The 26,578-nt window shown below is 35.7% G+C and overlaps 1 protein-coding gene across 1 annotated transcript; it reads right to left on the bottom strand.

Moving 5' to 3' along the window:
• On the bottom strand, positions 1-25,490 carry stil (stand still). The gene is made up of 7 exons (XM_067777157.1): positions 25,123-25,490; positions 24,716-25,049; positions 24,299-24,604; positions 18,272-18,496; positions 17,619-18,186; positions 14,305-15,064; positions 1-617 (listed from the first exon to the last, which is right to left on the bottom strand). The coding sequence occupies exons 1-7, from the start codon at positions 25,146-25,148 to the stop codon at positions 506-508; spliced, it is 2,331 nt and encodes a 776-aa protein (XP_067633258.1). The 5' UTR covers positions 25,149-25,490; the 3' UTR covers positions 1-505.
• Positions 25,491-26,578: the final 1,088 nt, after the last annotated feature.

Here is a 26,578-nt window from a genome sequence, read left to right as displayed (position 1 = left end):
TTTAGGCCATTTAAATAGGAATCCAGTTGCATTTTATGTATTGTATATCATTATTTTATAAATAGTTTACGTTGGTCATATATTATAAAACCAAACCATTTTATGTTTTTTCTTCTATATACTAAATATCTAAAAACTACATATATATATAGACATATTCATATGTATGGCGTCTCACACGACACTAAACTAAAAATTATACAATATTGGAATAAATAGTAACTTTGTGATACAGAGGCTGTAAATGCTCTTTTTCTGAAAAATCGTTTTAATACTCGTACATACATATATAATTATAATATTACAATAAATTAGTGTATACTCGCAGTAAAGAGGAACTATGTGTTTTTATGTAAGCTAAATGTTGCTTGGAGGAATTTCCAAGCAAACAAGTCTACCATTGATTGCAGCATTTTATTTCGTTTTTGCATTGTTTTTTTTTTTTTTTATTTTGTGTATTGTTTTGTTTTGTTTCCCGCTTATTTTGCTGACTAGCCGAGAAAATTTATTCGTAGCTTTTTAAAGGATATGCACCGTTATTAAAGGAATCCACATAATTAGTATTTTTACTTTCGATTGCACAATTTCCGGAGTCACCTCGTAGGTAAGTTGTATAACTGTAAAGAAAATTTATTAAAATTATTATTTTATTAAAATAGGAAGAATGAATAATAAAAAACTCCTATCACCTACTAAAAACGCGTTAGGGGTATTCACGTCTACTTGTTATTAGCTCACATATCTTGTTGGAAGTTATTTGTTTCCGGTGCATTTTGTTTTTTGAACAGGGTGAAAAACATAACCACATAAGCATATAAGCTATTAACAACAACAACGTGAACACACCAATTGTAAAGGTCTCCAGCGGAGAAGAAGACTCGGTCGGAGAATATACAGCAATTAAGAATTGTTAAATAAAAAAAAGTTTAGCTTAAACGAGCTCCTACCGGCAAATAAAAAACTCGAAAATATTAATGCGCTGCATCGAGCAGCGTCCCAATTGAGTTATTGTTGTGTTAACCAATCGATGGGTTCGACCACTCACAAACTCTTATCAAAGTCCAAGGAAACTAGCAGTTTCAACAGGGGTGAACCATAGGGATGTTGATTTCGCATTACAATTCATAAGACGGTTCAAACGGCTGCGTACGCAGGTGCCGCATCTCAATATAATGCTTACGGAGGTGTTTCCTTATTTGTGGAAATTTAGCAAAAACCGTCTGTTAAGCATTTTGCTATGCTCTTTACTTACAAACTTAACTGCCGCTTAACTGTTTAAACTGTTAGGCGGGTTCCAATAGAAACACATTCTTGGCCGGAGAGTAATCTTTCATTCGCATAACATGACCTAGCCAGCGCAGCCGCTGCGTTTTAATTCGCTCGACTATGTTGATGTCTGCGTAGAGCTCGTACAGCTCATCCTTAAATCTTCTTCGGTACTCGCCATCTTCAACGCGTAGAGATCCATAAATCTTTCGAAGAACTTTTCTCTCGAACATTCCCAAAGCAGCTTCATCTGCTGTTGTCGTGGTGCATGCTTCTGCCCCATATAGCAGGACGGGTACGATAAGTGACTTGTAGAGTCTGATTTTCGTTCGCCGAAAGAGGACTTTACCTTTCAATTGCCTACCTAGTCCTAAGTAGCATTTATTGGCAAGATTGATTCTTCACGGGATTTCAGTGCTGATGTTGTTGCTAGTGTTGATGCTGCTTCCCATATAAACGAAGTCTTTTACTATTTCGAAATTATGGCTACCAACAGTAGCGACAAAGGGCATTTGGGCTGACTCTTTGCTTGATGACAGCAGGTACTTCGTTTTGTCCGCAATCATCATCAAACCCATCTTTACCGCTTCTCTTTCCAGTTTGGAGTAAGCAGAACTAACGGCGCAGGTGTTTAGGCCGATGATTTCAATGTCATCAGCATATGCCAGTAATTGCACGCTTTTATAAAAAGTTGTTCCAGAGCGGTTAAGTTCTGCACTTAGTATAATTTTCTCTAGCATCAGATTAAAGAAATGGCACGATAGGGGGTCACCCTGTCTGAACGGCTCGGAGAGGTCCTTCCCAATTCTGACTGAGCTAATGGTGTTGCTCAACGTCATTTTGCACAGCCGTATAAGTTTTGCGGGTAACACAAATTCAGACATAGCGGTATATAGGCAGTTCCTTTTCGTGCTGTCGAAGCCGGCTTTAAAATTGACGAAGAGGTGCTTTGTGTCGATTCTTTTATCGCGGGTTTTTCCAAGATTTGGCGCACTGTGAAAATCTGGTCGATGGTAGATTTACCAGGTCTGAAGCCGCACCTATGAGGTCCAATCAGCCGATTCACGGTGGGCTTCAATCTTTTGCACAATACACTTGACAGGACCTTATATGCGATATTAAGAAGGCTGATTCCGCGATAGTTGGTGCAGTTCGCAGTATCCCCTTTTTGTGGGCTGTAAAAAGAACACTTAGATTCCAATCGGTGGGCATGCACTCGTCCGCCCATATTTTGCGAAGAAGCCGCGGCATGCGCCTTACCGACTACTTGCCGCCATGTTTGAATAGCTACGCAGGCAATACATCAGCGCCCGCGGCCTTGTTCTTTTTCAATCTGGTTATTGCTATTCTGACTTCGTCATAATCGGGTGGGGGGACATTTATTCCATCATCATCGATGGCGGGATCGGGTTCGTTATCCCTGTGCGGTAAATCGATGTCTCCATTTAGAAGAGCAGATAAGTGTTCCTTCCATAATCTAAGTACTCTCTGGACATCAGTTACAAGGTCGCCGTTTTCGTTCCTACAGGAGTTTGCCCCGGTCTTAAAACCTTCCGTCTGTCGCCGAATTTTTTGGTACAATTTTCGGGCGTTATTCCTGGTGGCTATCAGCTCAACCTCCTCGCACTCACGCCGTTCTGCCTCTGCTTTTCCTTCCTGAAAAGGCGTCGCGCTTACCTTTTTAACTCGCGATAGCGTTCACACACTCCCCCTGTTGCGCTTGCTTTTAGCGTAGCCCTGTAGGCAGCGTTGTTGTTGTTGTTGTTATAGCGATAAGTTTGCTCCCCGAAGGCTTTGAGGAGTGTTATCGAGGTGATGGTTCTTTGCCGGATACATATCCGGTACGCTCCGGTAACACAGCTCCATTAAGGTGCTAGCCCGACCATCTCGGGAAAGACTTATATGGCCACATTAAACCTTCAGGCCATCCCTCCCTCCCCACCCCCAAGTTCTATGAGGAGCTTGGGGTCGCCAGAGCCTCGTCTGTTAGTGAAACGGGATACGCCGCTCAAAGGTGAAGTTAACATTTGGGTTTGGAAAAGCTATATATTGCGCTGGCAATCTGAAAAGGTTGCGCTACACAACCCCTTGAATCTGGTATTTTAATCGGCTCTTATGACAGGCATACCTACCGTGGGTATATTCTAACCCCCTAACACGCTGGGGGTCTGTAGGCAGCGTCTTTTCTTTCGGTTACAACGCGGCATTCTTCATCATACCAGTTGTTTTTCCGTGGCCGCCGGTAACCAATTTTTTCATCGGCGGCAATACGAAGTGCTTTGGAGATATGCTACCACTGCTCCCGCATTCCATCTGGCGGAATTGTGCTCTCATAGAGCGGGTGTGAGAGTCGAGTTCCGAAATCATTGACAGTGTGTTGCGACTGCAGCCTTTCGACGTCTAACTGTCCTTGCGTTTTTGTTCCTTGGTTTTACCCGCGAAGAGGCGGGTGCGTATTTTGGCTGCGACGAGATAATGGTCTGAGTCAAAGTTAGGATCTTTAATGTTGAGCTTTTTTGCCTTACAATGTAGATGATGTTCAAGAGTCATAAGAAGACATCCCTGGCAGTTCTGAGTACAGCATTTTGACAGGCCTGCTGCCTTTTCCAGTAAGTGTTTCTAAGACCAGGCGACCAAACTAGTGACGCATAGCTCATGAGCGACCGGCCACGCTTTGTACGTGGTTAGTAATGTTTCTTTATCCTTTCACAAGTGCTGCTTTAAAACGACTTGAAGGTTTTGTTGCAGCTTTATACTTTAGATATAATCTCGGAGGCATGCGAATTGTAGGTGAGAATGTTATCGAACGTTACCGCTAAGTTCTTTGAGTGATGGACAATCAATATTTTATTTATTATTATTGTAAAAGAAAAAATTCAGTTAACTGCTACCTGCAGTAGAATTCGTTAAACATAAAAACTAGACCTTGCTCCAAAAGATTGCCTTTGTCTGGACCATTTGAAGTTATATATTTAGATTTTCGTATAGAAGTGTTGATAAACTTGAAAGATTGGTCCAAATTCTTGACTTGGCATTTGGAATTTTGTGTATCAGTTTCTTTTCAATGAATGTCTGAAATTTTAAGATTTGTAAGAGGTCCATAAACTTTGTTTTCATACTTGAAAGAGTCCGATGTTCTCTACCATCAATTAAGCGAAGAAGTGGTTGGTAATCCAGTTCACATTAACGACTTTTCCAACATCCAGCGAGTGTAAAATATTGACACACCTTAGTTCAATATTGCATCTCTTCTGCCCAAATATAGCCAGGAAATAAATAAAATATCTACGAGTACATTTGTAAAGCCGCTCCTAATGAAAAATGCACTTCCAACCTGTTTTATTACGGATCTCGCAAAGTTGACATAGTCATAACCATATCTAAAAATTGCAAACAAATTCCGCAAATAATAAGTCACTTTGATAAAACGTATAAAAACGATAAATAAAATATGGAAAAAGTTATTAAGTTCACCAACTCAAATATTTATAGGTCGTGGATTTGGCGAAAAACCAAAACCAATTGGTTGACTAGGGTATGGATATGGATAGGGCGTTATGGTATGGTATCATTGACCAATTACATTAGTTTCCCTAAGGTTGGTTGGATCCGCTGTTTTATATGGATATGGATATGGCAAGTTTGCCACGAGCCTTGAAAGCAGCCAAGCGAGTAAAAAATAAATATAAGAGGTTGCAGAGCATCCTTCCAAACATGAAAGAACATATTAGGCCGGTTTTTTATGCGAGTTTAAGCTATAGTAAAGCTGACTAGAGTTTAACCGTGCCAGTTTGTTCAATAACATAAAATTTTGCTGCTCATCTCGGCTTGAGCGCTGAAAAACCATCTAAGTCTATCATCAGTTATTGTTTCTTATTTAATGTTAATGTTGCTGGTGTAAAACCTTTAAAGGCCAATTAATGGTGACTTATCCATAACCAGATAAAACAGCTGATCGAACCAACCTTATGGAAATCAATGTAATCGATCAATGGTGCCATACCATAACGCTAACGCCATAACCATACCATAGCCAACCAATTGGTTTTTTTGTTTTTCGCCATATCCATAAACTATAAGTATTTGAATTGGAGAATTTATTAACTTTTTGTAGATTTTATTTATTGTTTTGGATACGTTTTGACTAAGAGGCTTATTTTTTGTGGATATGTTTGTAATTTTTTGCGTTTTCTTCATTTTTATGAAATTTACATGATTTTTAGGTTAAGGCACCAATAACTGATGCCAATTTGATAGGGATAAGTAAAAATATGGTTAGGACTATGGCGTTACGGTTAAAGAAGTTTAACTGGCCCGTTAAGCACCAAAAACCGGACATAATTCTATCATCAGTTGTTTCTTGTTTAATGTTACTGTAGCTGGTGCAAAACTGCAAAGATATGTGCAATATATATGGGGTATTCCATCCCATTTCGACCAATTTTGAACCCGACCCCTTTAGAATTGGCTGAAAGTTTTTCTTCTTTTTCTAGCTTACGAAAGACGTTTTTCAGAATTTTTTTTAATTTTTTCATCCAACTCAAAAAAAGTTATGAATTTAAAAAAAAAAACACCGTTTTTGTTTTCAAAATGCTATAAATTTTTCAAAAATTGACCGTTTGGGATCTTTTTTTTTAATTTGTTTTTAAATGTACTTTTCGAAAAAAATACAAAAAAATTTTTAAAGTTTTTTTTTTAATTTTTCAGTTTTCCGAGATTTTTCGAATTTCACCATTTTTTTTTCTCATAAAAAAAACTTCAATCAATTCTGCAATCATCCCCACTAAACCCGGAGTGGGCCGATTTTTGTTTTATTTTTTTTTTTTATTTAATTGAAAAAAAAAAAAATTTTCAAAAATAAAAAATTTTTTTTATCAATTTTATTTATATAACAAAAAAATGTAAGAAAATGATTTTTAAGTATTCTTTCTGGTATTATTATGGTAATCTACGATTAAAATAAAAAAAAAATAAATGTAAGGCGCGATAACCTCCGAAGAGATCTAAGGCCGAGCTTCTCTTCCAATTTGCGTCGTGCTCCTCTTGATTTTCCCTACAAATCGGCCGGACGGGACCTACATGTTTTATGCCGACTCCGAACGGCATCTGCAAGGCAGATGAGTTTTCACTGAGAGCTTTTCATGGCAGAAATACACCCGGAGTGCTTGCCAAACACTGCCGAGGGGCGACCCCGCTTAGAAAAATTTTCTTCTAATTGAAAAATCTTATTTCTAAAATTTTGATGTTGCTTTGCCCGGGAGTTGAACCCAGGGCATACGGTGTGATAGGCGGAGCACGCTACCATAACACCACGGTGGCCGCCCACGACATTTCGACTTTGGAAATTCCAACAGATTCGTCACAATATACAGTAGCGGAACGTGACTAAAGCAATTTCGATCTACACAAACACGTTGGACTTAGTCATCATGAAAAAAAAAATTGCGAGGATTTAATCCGTTTTTTTCTGTTTAACCTTATTGACATTAATAAGTCGCATTTCTCTAGGTTTAAACTATTGATTTGGTCGACTAGTGTATAATGCATAATAAATCTAAAAATATATCATCTGTGGACTTAGACACTTTTGATCTGTGCCTACTCATATAATAACAAATAATAGTTTTTCAGCTACCACAAAATTTAAAATTTTGTGATGTACTTGTTACTAATAAATACTCTCAACCCGGTATTTTTTCATATATAGAAAGCGGGGATTAGGGTATTCCAACTGCTACTTAGCACATTCGTAGCACAGACGGGTATTGATTTTTTTGCAGCTTCGTCAAGCTTTGCATGAGATAAATTATTTTAGCAATTTTTTTTAATGAAATATTAACAATCTAAATGGAAACCAGTTTTATGTTCCACGAATTATTCGTTGAGTTTGGAGCTAATTAAATGTAATGTGTAATATTGTCCCACTAAACGGCCTTCCTCATTTTTGGGATATTTTTATTCTATCGGGCGTCATCATTTTTGTTTTTTTTTTTGTTTTAAACAAATAATAAGTTTGTATGGAAGAAAGGTGCGAAGCCTGCTAGAAAAAATACGATTTTTGTTAGAAATTTCTTTCTTTTACGGATACGTTTACGAAAATTTTCTTGGCTAGGCTGACATCCATCACCCTTCGTTGTTTAGAATGGAGCGGTGCCGGCTCGGCAGACATTGTTTTGCTCTTACTTTGATTTATCTGCATAGTTGTCTCTTTAAACAAATAGATAGCTGCCTACAAACACCATTGGTGCAAATCGTATAGAACGATTCTTCTAATTGATCTGTCTCTGATCTTCTCGGAAAAAATTATTACAAGTATTTAAGTATTTAGCTAAGTAAAAAGTTATCTATGTGTGAACTTTAAACCAAATCGCACAAAAAAAAACGATTTTTCGTATAGATCGGTTACTGGTCCACTTTCCGGAAAAAAGATCCGAAGCATTAATCAAGGCAAAAATCTACTACCTACGTACCCAAATTGAAGCAAACTACATGATAAATAATTTTTTTGTGGATAGATCGGTCCCTGGTCCACTACCCGGGAACACTCACCAGGTTTCTATGAAGCTATCCTTGGAAAATTGAACCGATTCGTTTGAGTGCTTTCGGAGTCCACAGGCGGCACACATACACCTGCGAGTACAAAAATAGCAACAAAAATGATTAACTTAAAAAAATTTAAAAAAAATTAAAAAAAAACTTAAAGGAATTTTGAAATGTGTTTAACTGCTAGAAGGTTTTCAAAATCCTCATGAATTTTTGAAATTTTTATTTAGAGTTTTACACCCATACTCTGGCTAGAAGTAATGACCATTGTGTATCTATGACTCGAACTTTAAAATAACTTTCCAAATTGTAGAAGCATTTGTAGTTTAACTTTAAAAATGTACAGTCATTACAAGCCAGTGTATAGGTGTTAAATAAAAATTTCAAAATTTGTATGATGATTTGAGTTAAATTTTTTTGAAAATGGTTTACATTTTTTAAGAAATCTTGGTTCGAATTTGAGCTCAAGGCCTTTAACAATAATTTTTGTGACATTTAATTAGTTGGGGCGTTCACGTGCCTCTGGTTAATAGCTCATAAGTTTATTGGGTTAAAATTTTTTAAATAGTTTACAAAATACACTGGAGACAAATTACTTTTAAGCAGAACTGTTTTTTTTTTAACTAACAAAAAATCCTACATAATCAAAATATAAAGTTAGTTTCAATATTTAAGTTGAGTTTTTAAAATAAAAAATTTTGTTCTTAAAATCAAAGATCTTCATTAGAATTATATCAAAAATCATATAATTATTTTAAAATCGCACATCATGCTCTACATATCGTACCGGTTTGATGTATTGAAACATGAGCAACCCGATTGGTTTACCTTCTCTGGATATCGAAACCGTGTAAATTTTCTTATTTTGATTTCGGCAATTTTAAGTTTAGCGTTTTTATACAAATATTGTAGTTAACAATTTACCAAATTTCTAATTAAATACAATAGAGTAGAACGTTAGAAAAAAAAAACAGAATTAAAAGAATTGTTTAATATATAAAATATAGCAAATATATTGAGAAAAAATTACACAGGAAATAAAAAAATATGTAAGTTTAATTAAAAATTATAATTTTCTTGTTGATATTCCAACAGTGTAAATATATAAAAATTGATATATATTGGAACGATTTGCCAAGATCCCTTTTCAAATTTGGTTTAGATAAAATATATTCGAAGTTGTCATCTTAATGTTTCGTTCTCAAACACGTTTTGCCTCCAAAACAAACCTTTGTGTGCACACCCGTGGTACCCGGGTACTGAAGTGATGTTGTTTTAATTTAAAAAATTTTAAAATAAAAATAAGTTGGTCAAAGCATGGTTTAAACTCTCTTCCTTTCGAAGGCAACTCCCGCACCTCTGCCTTTATACCCCAACAGCCTTTAAATTTTTTAAGATTAAATGTGTAATAGCAACAAACAAATTCAAAATAATTTCGAGTTTTAATAAAATAGAACTATTATCAGAGCAAAAAAAGAGCAGAGAGTTTCACATAATACAGAAAAGTTTTATCAAATTATTTCCATTTTATCACTTCACAGAAGATGAATTACTCCGATAAGAAGAATATGGCTGATACAATTTGTTGATAATTTTTGCTATTTTTTTACACTTTTTAATTTATATAGAAAATACAAATTGAAAATAGGTGCCGCAGTTCTGATAAAATTATTTTTCCAAATACATATTGTACTGCATAGCAAAACAGCGAAAATTTAATATATTGTGACGGATATTCACATCACTAAGTGGTACTAGCATCCGTAATCCGATACTAAGCAGCCACTTGTAGGTACGTAAACAAATCAATCATCATTTACACATGTACATACGAGGCAGAGAGATACTCACCATCAGCCGAAGCAGTACTCACATATTCACACGTATATAGCTATGCGAGAGACTATAAACTACAAATATACATGTACATATAGGGCTGGTAACCAAGCATGAAGTTCGCGAAGTTACTAGACCTTCGGAGAAATGGGTGGACGAGGCAAAAGAGAGTATAAAAGCAGCGAAAGCTGAGGAATCAGCAAGCAGTTTGATTTAAACACTCAATTAGTTGTGAAGTAAGATTTATTGTGAAGTACTCTCAATATAGTCTAATAAAGACCATTTTGCGTTACTGAATATTGATGTTATTTATTCAACGATTCAAGCGATTCGAACGTTAGCAGAAGGTTTCAAATAAGAGGAATTTCCATAAAATTCGTTACAATTGGTGTCAGAAGAGGAATTGCTGAATAAATTCCAAATTTGCAGAGTACAACAAGGACATCGCAAAGTGGAGTGAATTGAAGAGCCAGCAACTGAAGAAGGAGTTGGAGAGCCATGGATTGAATACAACCGGCAATAAACTCGAACTTCAGGCACGACTAAGAGAGGCAATTGAATCAGAAGGAATTAACCTGGAAGAGTATGTCTTTCATCTTGATGGCGATGAGACAACAAAATTGAGGAGAAAAATGAAAGGAGTTGCAACTTAATCGCCCGGCTGCTTCAGCGAGTAATACGAAGGTAAAAACTCCATCTTTTGACGGTTCTGTTCCTTTCCAGCTCTTTAAGCTACAGTTTGAGAAGACCGCAGCAGTGAACAACTGGAATGCGGAAGATAAAATTGCTGCACTGTTCGTAGCGTTGAAAGGACCTGCTGCTGAGATTTTACAGACTAATCCAGAGCACGAACGGAACAGTTATGAAGCATTGATGGGCGCACTAGAGAGGCGATACGGAACCGAGCATAGGAGACGGATATACCAAATGGAGTTACTGAACCGCTTCCAGAGGCCTGGTGAAACATTGCAAGAGTTTGCGTCGGATGTTGAAAGGCTTTTAGCGAATGCGGACGCACCCGTGGAATATACTGAGAGGGTAAAGATTCAGAGCTTTATAAATGGCATACGGGACGTCGAAACAAAGCGAGCTACATACGCAAACCCAAAGCCAACATTTGCAGAAACGGTATCACATGCCCTGATTCAGGAAACAGCATCGCTTCTGTGTAAGCCAGCTTTCAAAGCACGTCGTGTGGATGTAGAAAGGCCAGATTAGGTAGACACAATTTTGGAAGCACTGAAGGGATCACAACAGAAAAATGCCGGATTTATGAAGTGTTTCAAGTGCGGTAACCCAGATCACATTGCACGCCATTGCGATCTTAATCCTAGTGGTTTCAACAGCATTGGTGGTCTTAAGAACAAAGCTGAAGGAGATGAGCAAGAGCGAGTCAGATGTAAAGATCGAGAACTTACCCCAGCTATTGAATATCCTGTGATATCTATCTCGCAAATTGGAAGAAGATTGAGCAGTCTTACCGTTAAAGGAAATGTGGATGGCAAAGAACGGGTACTGACTGTAGATACGGGCGCATCTCATTCCTTAATCCGATCTGATTTAGTCAACAGGAGAGTAAAGCCATAACCTGAGCAAGGTTGCGTACGGTCACTGGCGAGTACAACCAAGCCCAGGGAGAAGTGATATGTGAAGTCTTAATTGGAAAGGTCACGGTTCTACACAAATTCGTTGTGGCGGACATTGTTGATGAAGTCATATTGGGAGTGGACTTCTTAGTTGACCATGACATCAGGATCGATATGCAGAGAAGGATGTACAACTTAACTTCAGTTTGGAGAAAGGGTTCAGCAGTAGCGAGTGCTGGTAGAGGAGATTCGACAGAGACCACAAAAGTCAAAGGCAGTAGATCGGGCAAAGGTTGATGGAACGAATGGGCCAAACAAAGCAAAATCAAAGAACCTGCGAGAAAAACACTGGCACTGACAAACTCAAATGGACGCAATAAAACGAAGGAAAGAATTTCCCAGAAAGAATGTAAGGATAGTTTCAAGCCAGGGCGCACTACTGTTGTGAACCGTCAAGACGATACTGATGTTGCAAAGTCAAACCGTCAAGATCAATCTGTGCGAAGTAGTGCATTGGCGACACAACAGTGTTAGGGAACGGCCCAGGATAATAAGTAGTAGGATGAAACACAGGTACGACTAGAATAATAATTCCGAAGGTTTCCTGGAGGGGGATTTGGTACTGCTATACAACCCTCACCGGCGAAAATGTGTTCCACCTAAATTTTGGTGCAGTTGGGAAGGCCCGTACAAAGTTTTGAAGAGGATCAGTGATGCCATCTACCGCATACAAACCATTGGGAAACCACGAAATAGAAGGGTGACTCATTATGAGAGGCTAGCAGCGGTAAGATCGAGCGATTTGTCTGATCGGGACGATCAGACTTAGGTGGAGGGCATATATTAGCAGCACTAAGGGATACTAGCATCCCTAATCCGATACTAAGCAGCCTTTGTATGTACGTAAACAAATCAATCATCATTTACACATGTACATACGAGGCAGCAGAGAGATACCATCAGCCGAAGTAGTACTCACATATACACACGTATATGGCTGTGCGAAAGGCTATCAACTACAAATATACATGTACATATATGGCTGGCAACCAAGCATGAAGTTCGCGAAGTTACTAGACCTTAGGAGAAATGGGGGACGAGGCAACAGAGAGTATAAAAGCAGTGAAAGCTGAGGAATCAGTAAGCAGTTTGATTTAAACACGCAATTAGTTGTTAAGTGTTATTGTGAAGTAGTCTAATAAAGACCATTTTGCATTACTGAATATTGGAGTTATTTGTTCAACAGTTTAGCGATTCGAACGTGAGCAGAAAGTTTCAAATAAGAGGAATTTCTCTAAAATTCGTTACAATATTTTATGCGAGAGATATATCAAATTGTACGCCAAGTCGAGTATACAAAAACTGCATACACATAACTTCCAATAAACCCTCAAAATATGGAGTTAGGGGGCAAAAAAACCCTCTCTGACAGGTCTTCACATAGACTGAGTAAGTCCCCTCTTACATAAGTTTAGCCCACGAACAGCTGTCGTGCTTACCGGTAGCGTTCTCGCCTACCACACCAAAGCTTCTGAGTTCAATATCTTTAGAGAAGTTTTTTCAATTAAAAAAAATGATCTAAGCGGGTTCACCCCTCGGCAGTGATTTGACAAATGAAAGGTCTTTGCTTCGCTTAATTTGATAACCGAATCAGATTTTTGATTTGGGTTCTTGTTTTCGAGATAGTTTTACATAAAGGTGCGAAAATCACATTTTTGGCTGCATTCAATATATGATTTTCCCAAAAAAACTAATTTTTATTAAAATCTAAATAAACTTTCAAACGCTATTTATTTTTTCCCGATATTTAATTATGATATATTGATTTAAACGTTTTGGTACTCTACGTTGTTGATCGCGGCGTACAAAAGAAATCTGTATAGCGCACAGTCAGGCAGACTTTATTATGTTGGATATGGAGTGGTGTAGAAGATGGAGTAGTCGATATAATTCTTTCTTTATTAAATGCGTTGTTTTATTAGTATACTTAGTCAATAAAATTTTATTTTGCGCACGCTTGGTGTACTGAGCTTGCCTACATTCAGTTATTAAAGAACACCGTCTCAATTCCCAAAGGGAGATATTTTGGAAATAAAACTGCATTTTCAAGGAAAATAGATGCACTTTCAAAGAGTATAAGGAAGTTCAGGATTTTGTTCAAATGGTCTAGCATCATTGCATTTCAAGCTTCCCTGGGATAGTTTTTAGAGTAAACTAACAAAATACAGGGCTATGCATTTGTTTAGTCAAAAACGCAACATCAAAACCCGTAGTTTAGTTGTAGCACTTTCAGATACAAATTTCTCGAAAGCCAAAACCAATTTGAAAATTCTGCCACCGGTTTCATGTTCAGCGTATCAAAGGCCTTCAGTCGTCCTTCAAATTCTGAGATACGGTTATTTGAAACATAGTTTTCTTCAAATAAATTTGAGATATTGCAATACGATCGAAAACATTTGAAAATGGGCGTGGCACCGGCGCACCAACGACAAATGAGAGCGCCCCCAATAATAAATTAGCGGGATAAGTTTTTGAATGACGGGGCCTGCACGAATTTATGTTTTCTAAAATCTAATTGAAGTTATCTAAACTTTTATTAACCATTGTAAAAACCAATTGGCTGAAATCATAATGACTATTACCCTGGGTAGGTCCAACACCGGTTTGGAGAAAATCTATATCAAATCACAATGAAACCAGGTATTTTAAATCCTTATTATAATGAACAATCTCATTTTTTGATTTTTTTCCCCTTTTCCGTTTGCAATTAACCAGCAACCATTATGTAAACTCATTCACCTCCGATACGCTGTTTTGAGTGACATGCGTACTCATAACGCATCGTAATATTGCATTGTCTTTTCACAGAAAATACGAGAAGTCAAGTTTTACATTTTACAATCACTTTTTCAATTCAACATAACAGTTCAAACTTCGAAATTTTACTTTTGATTTTGAAACATATGAAGATTAACTTTAGATTTGAAACGAATACACAGCCCTTATAGCTACACATAATAAAAAAAAAACAATAATACTAAAAAATTTTAAATTTTAAATCCATAAAACTTACACATTTGAAAAATATTCCGAAAAGGATGGCAACGCATTTGATTTGGTATTGCCAGTGTTATCGTTCTCTTTGCCTTTTTCGTTAATATCTTCGTAACTACTATCATATTCAATATATGGAAAGTCAGTGGAAGCGACAGTTTGCTGTTGCTGTCGTGGAGTGATGATGTACGTTTCCGTTATGGGGGCGATTATTTGAACATTACAATTATTGAGAGACTGAGACTCATCGTATGCAAATTCTTTGTTGCAGTAAGCGAGTAATTCCTCATCTGTAACACCGTCCACCTCTTTATCCATTTCATTTAAATTTTGTGGTGGCTGATTGCTGCTCTCGTTTCTGTAGCTATCGCTGTTATTATTACACTTGGCAATAGCAGATTCATCATAACGCCAACCATCACCATCAACCACATAACCAAGGCGTTGCAAATAATCGGCAACGGTCTTCTCCGACATACTAATTAATTCTCCAATTTTTTTACTTGTAAAATGTGGATATCTTTCAATTAACATTTTAACTTTATCACAATCGGCAATGCCAGGGCGTCCAGTACGTTGCCCATCGATACAACTTGTATCACCTTTTCGAAATTTTGAAAACCAAATTTGGACGACACGTTCACTAACGGCATCAGCACCATATACTTGACAAATTTTACGTTTTGTATCTGTGGCGGTTTTATTTTTTCGAAAATAGAATAACATTAAACAACGTAAATATTCTTTTTTCTTTTCCATAGTTTTAGAATTTTTTTTATATATATTTTATATTATTTATATATTAAACAGCAATCAAAAACAAAAATAATGCAATAAAATTTGTAGACAATGATTGTGGCTGAGATGAAATACGCCAAACAACTGATTCCAGAAATTAAGATTTCCTTCTTGCTAGCTCGTTTCTCTGTCGATATCATTGTTGTAATTAGTAAAAAAGCGAGATTACTTTTTTTGCTACCCTTATCTACATACATAATTTTGTGTCTGAGTTTATGTTGGGAGTACACGAGCACGTACCTGCCTGTGTGTGTCTCTTTTTTAAATCATAAACAATACCCATGCGGTAAAATTGTGTAAAACGTGAAGGTGGAAGGGGTAGGAAGTTAGGCATGCAAGCTGGCGTGCTCGATGTGTGACGGTGACACGACACAGGCAGGGCAAGGCAGGCAGGGGTACAATTATTATGCGATATGTAAAAAAACACCCTTGCGAGAGATGAGAGCGGTTTTTTGTCGTACGTATTTATGCATAGAGTTCATTCGTCTTGGGTGAAACTTATGAATTCAACCCCGAATGACTTTTATTGATAAGCGGTGGTGACTTACACAGAATCCGCGAGCGTAGATGAATATAAAAAAATGCAAAAATCGCGTTAATTAATTTTTTTTACTATGCCATAGAATAGTATACAAAAAACTGAGGTATACAACTTATAATATTTTAGTATAGTCGAATATATTCAATATGCCTACATACATAAGTACATATACAATAGACACTTGTATTAAGGTACCCATAAACTAGAATTAAAGGAAATGAATGTACAGGTTTTTATGATACACATATTTTTTTATTCATATTTTTGAGACACAATTTAAATAACTAAAAGCAAAGTATCCAGGGTGACAAAGAAGACCTATGTAAATGTAAATGTGTATTTAAAGAGGGTTGACGCTTTTCGTGGGTGGAAGTACATTATATAAAAAAGCAAGTATAAAATGCGCAGATATGAGAACTTTAAGGATAATTTTTTAAGGTGGGAAATATGTACATACATTATACACACAATTATTTCATATAAGCGCATATTTTTTATGCATACATATGTTCATATATATATATTTATTAGTCTGCCTTACAAATACAAAATCGATACTTGAAACAATAAAACTAATTTTATTTCAGTAAGGAAAAATGTTCGATTAAATTGAGCAGCAACGGTTTGAAAAAATCGTCATGATTAGTTTTAGTTCATTATCATTTGAAAAGTAAATTAATTATTTATTTAGAAGTTTTATTAAAAAATCATCGCACAAGATCAAATTGTCAAGTTAACAACAATTTGATCTTAAAAAAGGGTTTTTTCATATCATTATAAATTTTTTATTTCTTTTAAATTTTGTTGTTGTATGCATTTGAGTATGATAATCAAGTTATCTTGTTAAAAATTACTTCTGCCTAGTATATTTTGTTTTCGTACATTGAAATTTAATCCTGAGTTATTTCCTAAGATTCCATTGCATACAAATATTTTATCATTTAAGCAATTGCTAAATGAAATTATCAAAATAAAGTATCAAATTTTCATTTACGATTTCAGTGCTTATCATGTTGCAAGCATTACAGCGCTCACACGTAAAGAGTATTAACACCGCAATTTTAAATGAAACATGTGTTTTGTTTACAATGTATTTGCGATTTTGAATTTGCTGGATTATACATTTCCATTTTAACCAAACCCCTACCAACGCTCGTAAGCCGTGTAAACCTCGCAAACTTATATGACAAATTTTTTCAATTGCGAGAAATCTTAGAACATTCTAAGTTTTGTATAAGGCAACCTAATGTTTACATATACATACGTTCATACATATATATATATATATATATATATATATATATTCAAGAAATGTCCAATTGGAAAAAGGTAATGCACTTTTCTTATTAGATGCAAGAAAACTATGCACGAAAGGATAAACTGTAAGCGAAGGCAGTCGACGTCCACAAGGTTTTGTATGGTAACATATGTGCCCGGCCTATAAATTGCGAGAAACAACTGTTAAGGATAAACAATGCATTTCTTCAGTTCCTTAGTAGTTTTTTTTTTTGAGTCATAAAGATACATTACACTTTCTCTTACATTTACAAATGTTTTCTTGCATTAGTTGCATGCAGTTTTTATGTAAGAAAAGCTGCCCCCATTCCTACCGGGTTGATATATATAAAAATACGTATGCATACATAAACAAATAAAGTCCTGTTTGCTAGTTTTGTTATTGTGTTTATACTTTATTTATATGTACATATGTAGTTAGCAGTAAATTGGGAAAACGATTTTAATTTCAACTTAAAAACTCAATTCATAACTGAAAAAATACACGTATTGCACTTCACACCACTGTGCTAGTGTACCTAATATCTACAAATTCCTTACTTCTAAATATTAACACAAGGCGTTTGAATCTGTCGCTTATACATACATACATAAATGAAAACTTTTTCTTAACTAATATCTAGACCCGCTAGAAATAACGACAATTATAATATTGATTTTTTTAAAATTTTCCACTGAGCAAGCGTTATTTACCTAACACTGAAATTGAAAATCGGGGTGTAAAAATTTGAACTTGGCAATTTCTAAACTAAGCCAATTATTATTGGTTTGATTAAATGTTTGTATTTCATGCTGTAAGCTTTGTATTGCATTAATTGCTTGCAAGAGAAGCTCATCAAATTTTACATTGCCTTCAGCAGTTGTGAAAGTGGACGTACTATGGTTTGAAGTTTGTGCTACATCAATACCAGAACAATAACCAGAACATCCGGATAAATCCGACGTTGATGGTTGTACCGTTAGGTCAATAGGCTGTATCTCATTTAAAAATAGTTCGTTTTTAATTATATCTAAATTTGAATTGCTTTTCGAATCATACGTTCGTCTATTCAGATTGGGGGGACTGGCATAACTGCTCACATCACTTGGACTAGGAGTTATAGCGCTCATTGTAGTTGCACGACCATACAAAGATTGTTCACTATTACTGGGATGAAGCACCACGTGTTCATCATTTTGGATTATTGACTGAACGTTGGTTATAGTATTATGGGATATAAGATATCCATATTCTGTAACTTGTTCATTGTTAATGGAAACTGCCATCTAAGTGATAAATTTAAATGTACTTTTGTTTAATGAAAATTAATTCCATCATGGTATAATGGTGTTAATTGATGTTCATACTCACTGGCATTTCGTTTGTTTGTAAATTCATGGGAGTATCAGCTTCCTTAATTATAATCTCTTGAGTTCTCTCAGACGCATGGTCAATGCTAACAATGGTACCTTCATTAGCACATTGCTTGAGACTATAATTGAGCGGCTGTGGTTGCTCATTGTAGGAGTCCATGAGTGTGATGTTATGTGCTCCCTCAAAAGCTGGTGTAGCCAAAAAGTGATCGATCATATTCCACTGGAAAAAAGAGAGAGTTACAAGTTGTATATGAATATGTAGTAGTACGTATATGTTGTACGCTATGGAATTTTGTGAGATTTAAACAATACTAACAACGATATTGTGCAAAGGTTGCATATTACGCACATTTATATTTACATGTGTATGGATGCATGGTGTATGTGTACGTATAAATCTGTATTGTTTTGAAAGCGCAGAGATATTTTAACGGTTCGTTGTGCTCTAAATCAATGCTGGTATGACTGCTTGTGGGTACGGTTGCCACTGCTGGTTGTTTTTATTTTTTTTTTATTTGGAATTGAATTGAATTTTTGTTACTCAGCAAGCAGTTTATTGTTTCTTTAAAAAATACGTCGCGATGATACCATTAAATATTTGTTGAATTCATTAAACATATCGAAGGCTGAGTTTAAGATCATCTTATGTGGCAATTGTCTGTTGGGCTACCCACAAAGGTTATAGCCCAACATAAGCTGACTGTTAAGCATTTTACTGTACTTTTTAACTAAGAGGATTTTCGCCTTCTTACGAAGGTTAGTTGTGATAATTAAGACCTGTTACAGTGAAGAAGGCACTTTCGTATGTGACGGCGGTAAAAAAAATTGATTTATTTTAAGAGTGAATAAAAGTTATGTAAATTTATAAACATATTCGTAAAAACGAAGTACAAAATAAAATAATAAAAAAAAAATTTTAAGTGAAACGGTTTTGTTGAAAACAATACTTACATGAAGTAATAATAATACTAAAAGGTACAAAATAAGTAGGCAGGTCCTAGGTACTAGTCATCACACTCCTCATCAATCTAGGGCGTTGTGAGGCGCAGCATAACCTGATTAAGGTTCAGTTGGTCTTACTTATGACTATCAATAGAAATTTTACGCGTCCAACCCTTTTATTTAATTGTCTGATCAACGCCCTAGATTGATGGGGAGTGTGATGACTAGTACCTAGGACCTACCTAATTATTTTCTAGCTTTTATTATTAGTATTACTTCATGTATGTATTGTTTTCAATAAAACCGTTTAACTTAAAATTTGTTTTAAATTATTTTATTTTGTATTTCGTTTTTACGAATATGTTTAGAAATTTAAATAACTTTTATTCACTCTTAAAATAAATCAATTTTTTTTACCGGCGTCACATAATAAAACCGTTTAATTATTATTTTTTTTCAAGTTTTTAGTCTTTATTTAATTGCCTATTATTTCTCCATCTATTTAGTTCATTGAGTGACTCATTATTAGAAGGACTCTTTTCTGACAATTTGTTACAATCTAAGTCCTCAATACATAATCCTTCCAAATAATTTACTCGACTCTGCGCCACGTATGCTTGTCCCTCCTCGAACTCCAAAATATTTTGATGTCACTTCTATCGGACTGTATGTAATATTTGTTCCAAATATGAACCAAATCGGACCACAAATACGATTTTTTGAAATATTTCGATCCATGCGCCACCTATCAGAGTTTTTTCTTATTATTGCATTGTCATCGGGTTCCAAGTATCAAGCTTGTAGCTTATCGGGAAATTACTTAAATTTTAATTACAAAATTCTTTCACAGTGGACGTGCGGCCGGCCGGCCTGTCATGTTAAGCTAAATAAAACCGTTTAAACAAGTTCAGTAAAAACGGGATTCCACATATGTATAACCTTCATATAAGGTTTCAAAGAGTTACGTCATTTTCAATGAATTTTTTGTATTTCGTTTTTATGCATGTTAACAAGTTTTTCTTTTATTCACGCTTTAAACGAATATGTTTTTTAAAGCCGGCCGTTCATATGTACATATATAGAAGTGAAAAAAGTTTGGATTGGACACTACCCCGGCACCCTCCTTATCGACTTGAATAGTGCTGAAGAAGCCTGTCATGGCTGAGAATACCAAAAGCTTTCGACAAGTCAAGTGCCACAATGCCGATCTTTTGTTTTGAGTTAAAACTATCTTGGCAAATGGTTGAACAGCGCTCTCTGTTAGAATCAGTTGTAAGAATATTCTTAAAATTTGGTTCAAAAACGACTTGCACCTTTCCAGAAAGAAAGATAGTTGTCATCATCCGGTGGCAAAATCCTGAGCCATATAAATAATTTTGCATGTAAATGCAACAACAACGATTTGAGCCAGATAAATCCAGATAGAAGTCTGGTTCAATTTGTGAGCCAGATAATTTGTTAATTACTTCTTTTTAGTTTGGCAACGCTGCCTTTAATAAACCTACTGTTTCAAAAATAGATGTCGCTGCTAAGCCTTTCGCCGTATGAGTTAAATGAAAAGCAGCGGCAGCATCTGCCTATCACATTTTACGTGTCCGAAAATTTCACGACATCTGCTTCTCAAGTCTCTCAATGATCCACAGCATTCCCGTGAGAATTGGGCGTCAGCCGGAGGTGTAAAACTCACTGGATGACGGCAAGTATGAAAGTTCGGAAAACTTCATACATGTGACCGACCATGGTTCAACTATACATGGTTGCCAACCTGTACATGTGACTTAAATTTTATGTTTAAGCTATTCGGTTGAATTGCGATAACAGATTGTTTGTTGGGTTCGAGTTGTTTCATCCAGTGTGTTAAGGCAAAAAAAAAAATCCAAAGAATGCCGCGAAAGCGTCGAAACGCGTAGGCGGAAAAGGTTAAAACTTGTTTTATCTTTCTTAGCACACCGGCTGCAGCATCTCCAACCCAACAAATATTTTGCAAGATTTTAATTAAAATGTTGCATGTACATATGAGCCGTTTATTTTGAAAGTGGCATAAGTCATTTCCAACTCATGGTCTTAAATGCATTGTTATTTTTGAACGAATGCATATATAGATGGTTCTGCAATTATAAAATAATAATAATAATTGCATCTTTTGGATATTTGACTCTAACAAACTGGAGGCGAGGAGAGATACAAACAAATTATCACTGAACCTAAACGACATGAAATGACTTATGCCACTTTCAAAATAAACGGCTCATATGTATGTATATTTGTATGGGTCATGAATTTATTTTGCTCAAATTTTTTTTATTTTTACTTGTTTAAGGCTTTAATGGTGACATTTTAGCTAAGTGGCAACCGCGCTTTTTTGCTATTTCAACTATAATTTAAGTGTTCGGGGCGATGGTTTTTTAAGAAAATGAATATTCCAACTGGAGTTGCCCCAACTCATGTAAATATATGCATACATGCATTTTATAAAAAACTTTCTTGTTAAAAATTGTCTGTCTACCTTGTTTTTTACCCCAAGCTATATGGATATAACTGATCGAAAAACGCTTAGAATTTTAATAAAATTGTTTTAAGAAAGAATGTTAGTCGCGTTAATGCTGAATTATTTTTTTATAATAGTGACTGTTTACATTATTCCACCGTCTGCACGTTGGTCTACATCCGTTAACCAAATGCCCAGAAAAACCACCACAGCCATTGATTAAGATAAACCAAATGAAACAAGTATACTGCCTTGTCCTTGAAATTTTCACGACACAGACAAGATAAACTGCCTCTCCCATATGCGCTAAGAAATGTTTAGTAATAGCCAACTTTTTTATCGGTTAGTTTTCCACCTATCATATTTCTTCGTTATATATGTAAATAAAAATTTTCATAGAGCGTAATTGGATTCAGAAATATGGTAGTACCATATATAACTTTAACTATTGACGTAAGTCGTTTCAAATTTAGATATGTGACTAATTGTCCTTTGTCTAAAGAATTCGATGATCCATATATCTTTATATCTTGGGTGCAGCCAATATTCGATAATCTGAAGCCCTCGTTACCAGACGCACTGCGACAAATTAGAGTTGGTTCAAAAGCAATTCCTGATTTTTGCGCTAAGGGACTTGCTAACCAAACAGTTTCTGTTGAATATCCAGAAACCTGGGCATCCCAACAGACATCTGATTGATGAGCCTACACCACCCAGGGGCTTAAGGAGTCATCTCCGTAAGCATTATGAGGAAATACGGCACCTGAGAACACAGCCGTATGAAGCTAAAAAACACAAGCAGGTCCTCAGTGAAGTCCCCAAACAGGCGTCGGACCTATATGTCAGGAATTGCACGGTGAATCATGTAATCAAAGAACAATACCCAAAACTAGCAGAGGAGGAACGCACTGTCCCTAGGGAAACGCGCGTCACTCTAGCACAACTTCGATCTGGGTACTGTAACAGGTTAAATTCTTACCTATCCAGAATCAACCCTGACATGCAAAATGTCCTGTTCGTAATGTGTCCCCACATGACACCTCTTTAACTGTATTGTGGAACCAACGCCTTTAACACTTTAACACCCCTCTCATTAATGTCCACCCCTGTTGATACAGCTAGTTTCCTTGGGCTCGAGGTCACTGATGACAAGTTGTGATCGGTCGCACCTATTGGATGGGGCGAAGCACTGCTACAACAACAACACCAACATAATTTTGGGGAAAGTAGAACATAGGCTGTGTGTGAAGTGGGCGTTATACCCGTAGATAAGTAAGAAGCTGCAGACATTAAAAATTGGTACAGGGGACCATCAGGAGAAACCCGATCACAAAACAGTGATCGTGACAATCGACCTGTCAAAAGCTTTTGACACAGGCAACCACGGCACGCTACTGCAAGACATAGAATACTCAACTTCCCCGTTTTCTAAAAAGATGAACCACAAATTATCTGCATGGCAGGAAATCTTCGGTTCAATTTAGGAACGAATACTAAAAGCCTAGGAGAATTAAACAGAGGGTAGCACAGGCTGGTGTCCTATCCCCGCTCCTGTTTAATTTCTACATATCAGAGCTCCCTTCGGCACCAGAAGGAGTTACAATCATTTTCTATGCCGAGGACATGGTACGGGTACGGCCTTAGAACACATAACCGTAAAGGCTGCAGACCTGTCAAAATGCTGCAACCAGAAGTGCCACGGGATATCTCCTTATGACCCCGGAACATCGCCTTCATAATGAGAATCGAACCCGACATACGTAGTATGTCCTGCATGCGATGTGTTCCCACATGACACCATCCATCTTTATAATTGTAATGTGGAACCTACGCCTCTAACACCAATCTCCCCATGGTCCGCCCCTGTTGAAACTGCCAGTTTCCTTGGACTCCCGTTAGAGGATTTTGACAACAATTTGTGAGTGGTCGTGCCCATTGAATGTGGCGAAGCACTGTTAGCACAACAACAGGGGACCATGTGAGAATAGGAAATATACACATTTCACTGAAAGTTATCCAACGGATGAATTCTTTGATATGACTGAACCCTGAAAGAATACTGGCAATCAAATGAAAACTCATGCCTAGATACATATGTTGCAAGAAACCTGGGGAGTAGACAAAATTCCCGACAGGTTTATAGGGGAGTAGTATGAAAAATCGGACGTTCTGTTTAAAATGGCGTATTATGCAACATTTTTCTCCCTTTTATTGATTTGTATTTGATTATAAAACTATTTTGCCAGTGTGTAACTGTATCCACCAGCACAGTCTTCTAGTTAACTGTTCTTAATACACTCGGCTGGGTATTTTTATTTTGATTTAACTTTAAACAGGTAAAGCATAAATATTTTTTAAAACTTTGCAAACATAAGTAGAAAAAACTCCATATTTTTTACTGCTATTCTTCGTTATTAAGTGCAATCAAAACTTTTTTCTACGATTAGTTCTTATAGATGAAAAATATCATGAAGGATGCAAAGTTTCATAACATTTTAGTCAGCATAGTTCTTAAAGCATTTGTATGTACTACAGCAAAATCAAGGAGTATATAACTTACTTAGTTGGAGAATATCTTCTGCAATTCCTCACCTTATGTAAAACACTGCTGTTCTGTTCGGTCTTCAATTGTTTTTGCTTCAGTTCACCTTGTTGATTTCTATGCAGTTGTTGTTGTTGATGTCTTTGAAATGCTGCCTTGATTTTGAAAAGCTCAGAATGTGGCTGCGTCAAGCAGGGAATGCGATGTCCGTTGTACGACGATTGCCGTCTATTTCGATTGGTGTTTAAGTTTCGACGTCGTGTTGACTTACGATTTCTCATAAAGCGATCTCTCCTTTCCACCAAAGCATTCACCTTCATATCATATATCTTACCCATTAAATCGGGATGTCGACGCTTAATGATTTAAAATTTTTAATTTCAATAATCTTTTTTCTCAAAGTTTAACTATGTACATATGTATGTAGGTATCTACATACATACATTAAATTGCTTCGTTGATCTTACCTTTATATGCATGTGAAAATTACCCGTTGACCGTACACTTCCTCGATACACACGATCTGGTGGACAATTACAACACTTTACCGTTACATTTTCACCATCCTGAGTTTGTATTTCAAAGAGCTCCCCATTCAGAATGTAAGGTATATGAATACTCCGTGAAGTGTTCTCATTCTCATTGTCGTTGTTGGTGTCTCTAGAATTTTTCAATGTATCTGGAGCGATTTCTGTTTTAGGATTTATGGCATATTCCTCTGCGTTTGATAGGTTTTCCATATCGTTATATGGTTTATCTGGTTCCATTTTAATGTCACAATAAATTGTAATAGCTTTGTTACTATTTTTGTTGTTAAAAATATTCTAAATTACACTAAAAGCCAAACGATCCGCACTGTGCGAAAGCTACTTACGGTATAAAATATGGACGATGCTCCATGTTCTGCACTTTCTGACCTTGAGGACAAATGTTTTTCTGAGAACTATTGCATTTTTATTGCAACAACAAAATATGTACGTCTGTTAAGATTCTCAAATTGTGTGTTGTTGTTTTTGCTTCAAATTAGTGTTTGCATTCCGAAGGATTTTTATTAATAAATGCAGCTTACCTTTACGAATATCGTTTTATTCACCGATCAATTTTCTACGCAACTGTAATTTTAATAAATAATCAATTTCAGGCGCCAATTAGACAAATTAGAATTTAAAGCGAAAGATTCGTTTGTACCAAGAAATAGCCAAGCAATGTGGCCACTCATAAATAAAACTTAATTTTTTCATTTTGAGGAATTCACACGCACATTTCATTGGGTTTGTGTCTCAACTTTTATTTTTTTCGGAGTAGCTAGTGTAAAATTTATTCATTTAAGAGCAGCATATCACAATTCCATCATAAATAATTTTTTAGGAAGAATCGGGTGAGGTGAAATATCGTCTAAAAAAGAGCTATAGCGGTCGCAAGCCTTAAAGTGAACTTACATAGATGCTTTGGTCGCTTCCCAGCGAAGAAAACAGAAATGCGTTTCTTTTTATCTTCTGGTGCAATCGAAGCGTCAAAGCGGAGCACGACTAGACGTTTATTCAAATCCATCCTTAACTTATTCAAAAATAAAATTCAGTAAAATAAAACAAGTGGAATTAAATAAAATAAAACAAAATCGAATAAAATAAAACAAACAAAGAAACAAAATAAAAGAAAGTTAAATTAAATTAAATTAATTAAAATAAAATTAAATTCAGTTTAATGAGATATAATAAAACAACATTAATTTTAAAAAATAATATAAAATAATAATATAAAAGCAAACAATAACATTAAACAATTCATTATAAATAAAATGAAGTAAGTAAAATAAAATAAAATTTAATTATATAAAGTTAAACTAGACTAAACCAAATAAAATAAAATTACATTAAATTAGAAAAACAAGTAAAAAAATTTAAAAAAAGCAAACGAAATGAATTAAAAAAAAATTAATTAAAACATATTGAACTAATATAAAACAATTACATGAAGATATGGCAATGATCAAACAATAAATTACTCTTCCTTTGCCAAAATAAATAAATAATTCCTGAAAACTAACTTTTGTTTTTTGCTAAAAAAAAATGCCCATGTGTGTAATGTACACAAAGTAGACGTAAAATCTTCATAAAACCAAATTACTTGGAAGAACCAAATAGTTTGGTAATTATGATATTTAGAAAAAATACCAACCTACTTATCAGCTTCCTATGTGGCTTTTTTTATTTTTCGTTTTAATATTCTTTAAATTTCTACAAAAGATACGTAAATATGGAATAAATGCATTTGCTTAGATCAATGGTCAAATTTGATGAAAGAATTATTCTTTTTCGGCAAAATAGTAA

This window comes from Eurosta solidaginis, chromosome 3, assembly GCF_040869045.1.
Source record: "Eurosta solidaginis isolate ZX-2024a chromosome 3, ASM4086904v1, whole genome shotgun sequence".
NCBI lineage: Eukaryota > Metazoa > Arthropoda > Insecta > Diptera > Tephritidae > Eurosta > Eurosta solidaginis.
This window is presented reverse-complemented; position numbering and strand designations above follow the sequence as displayed.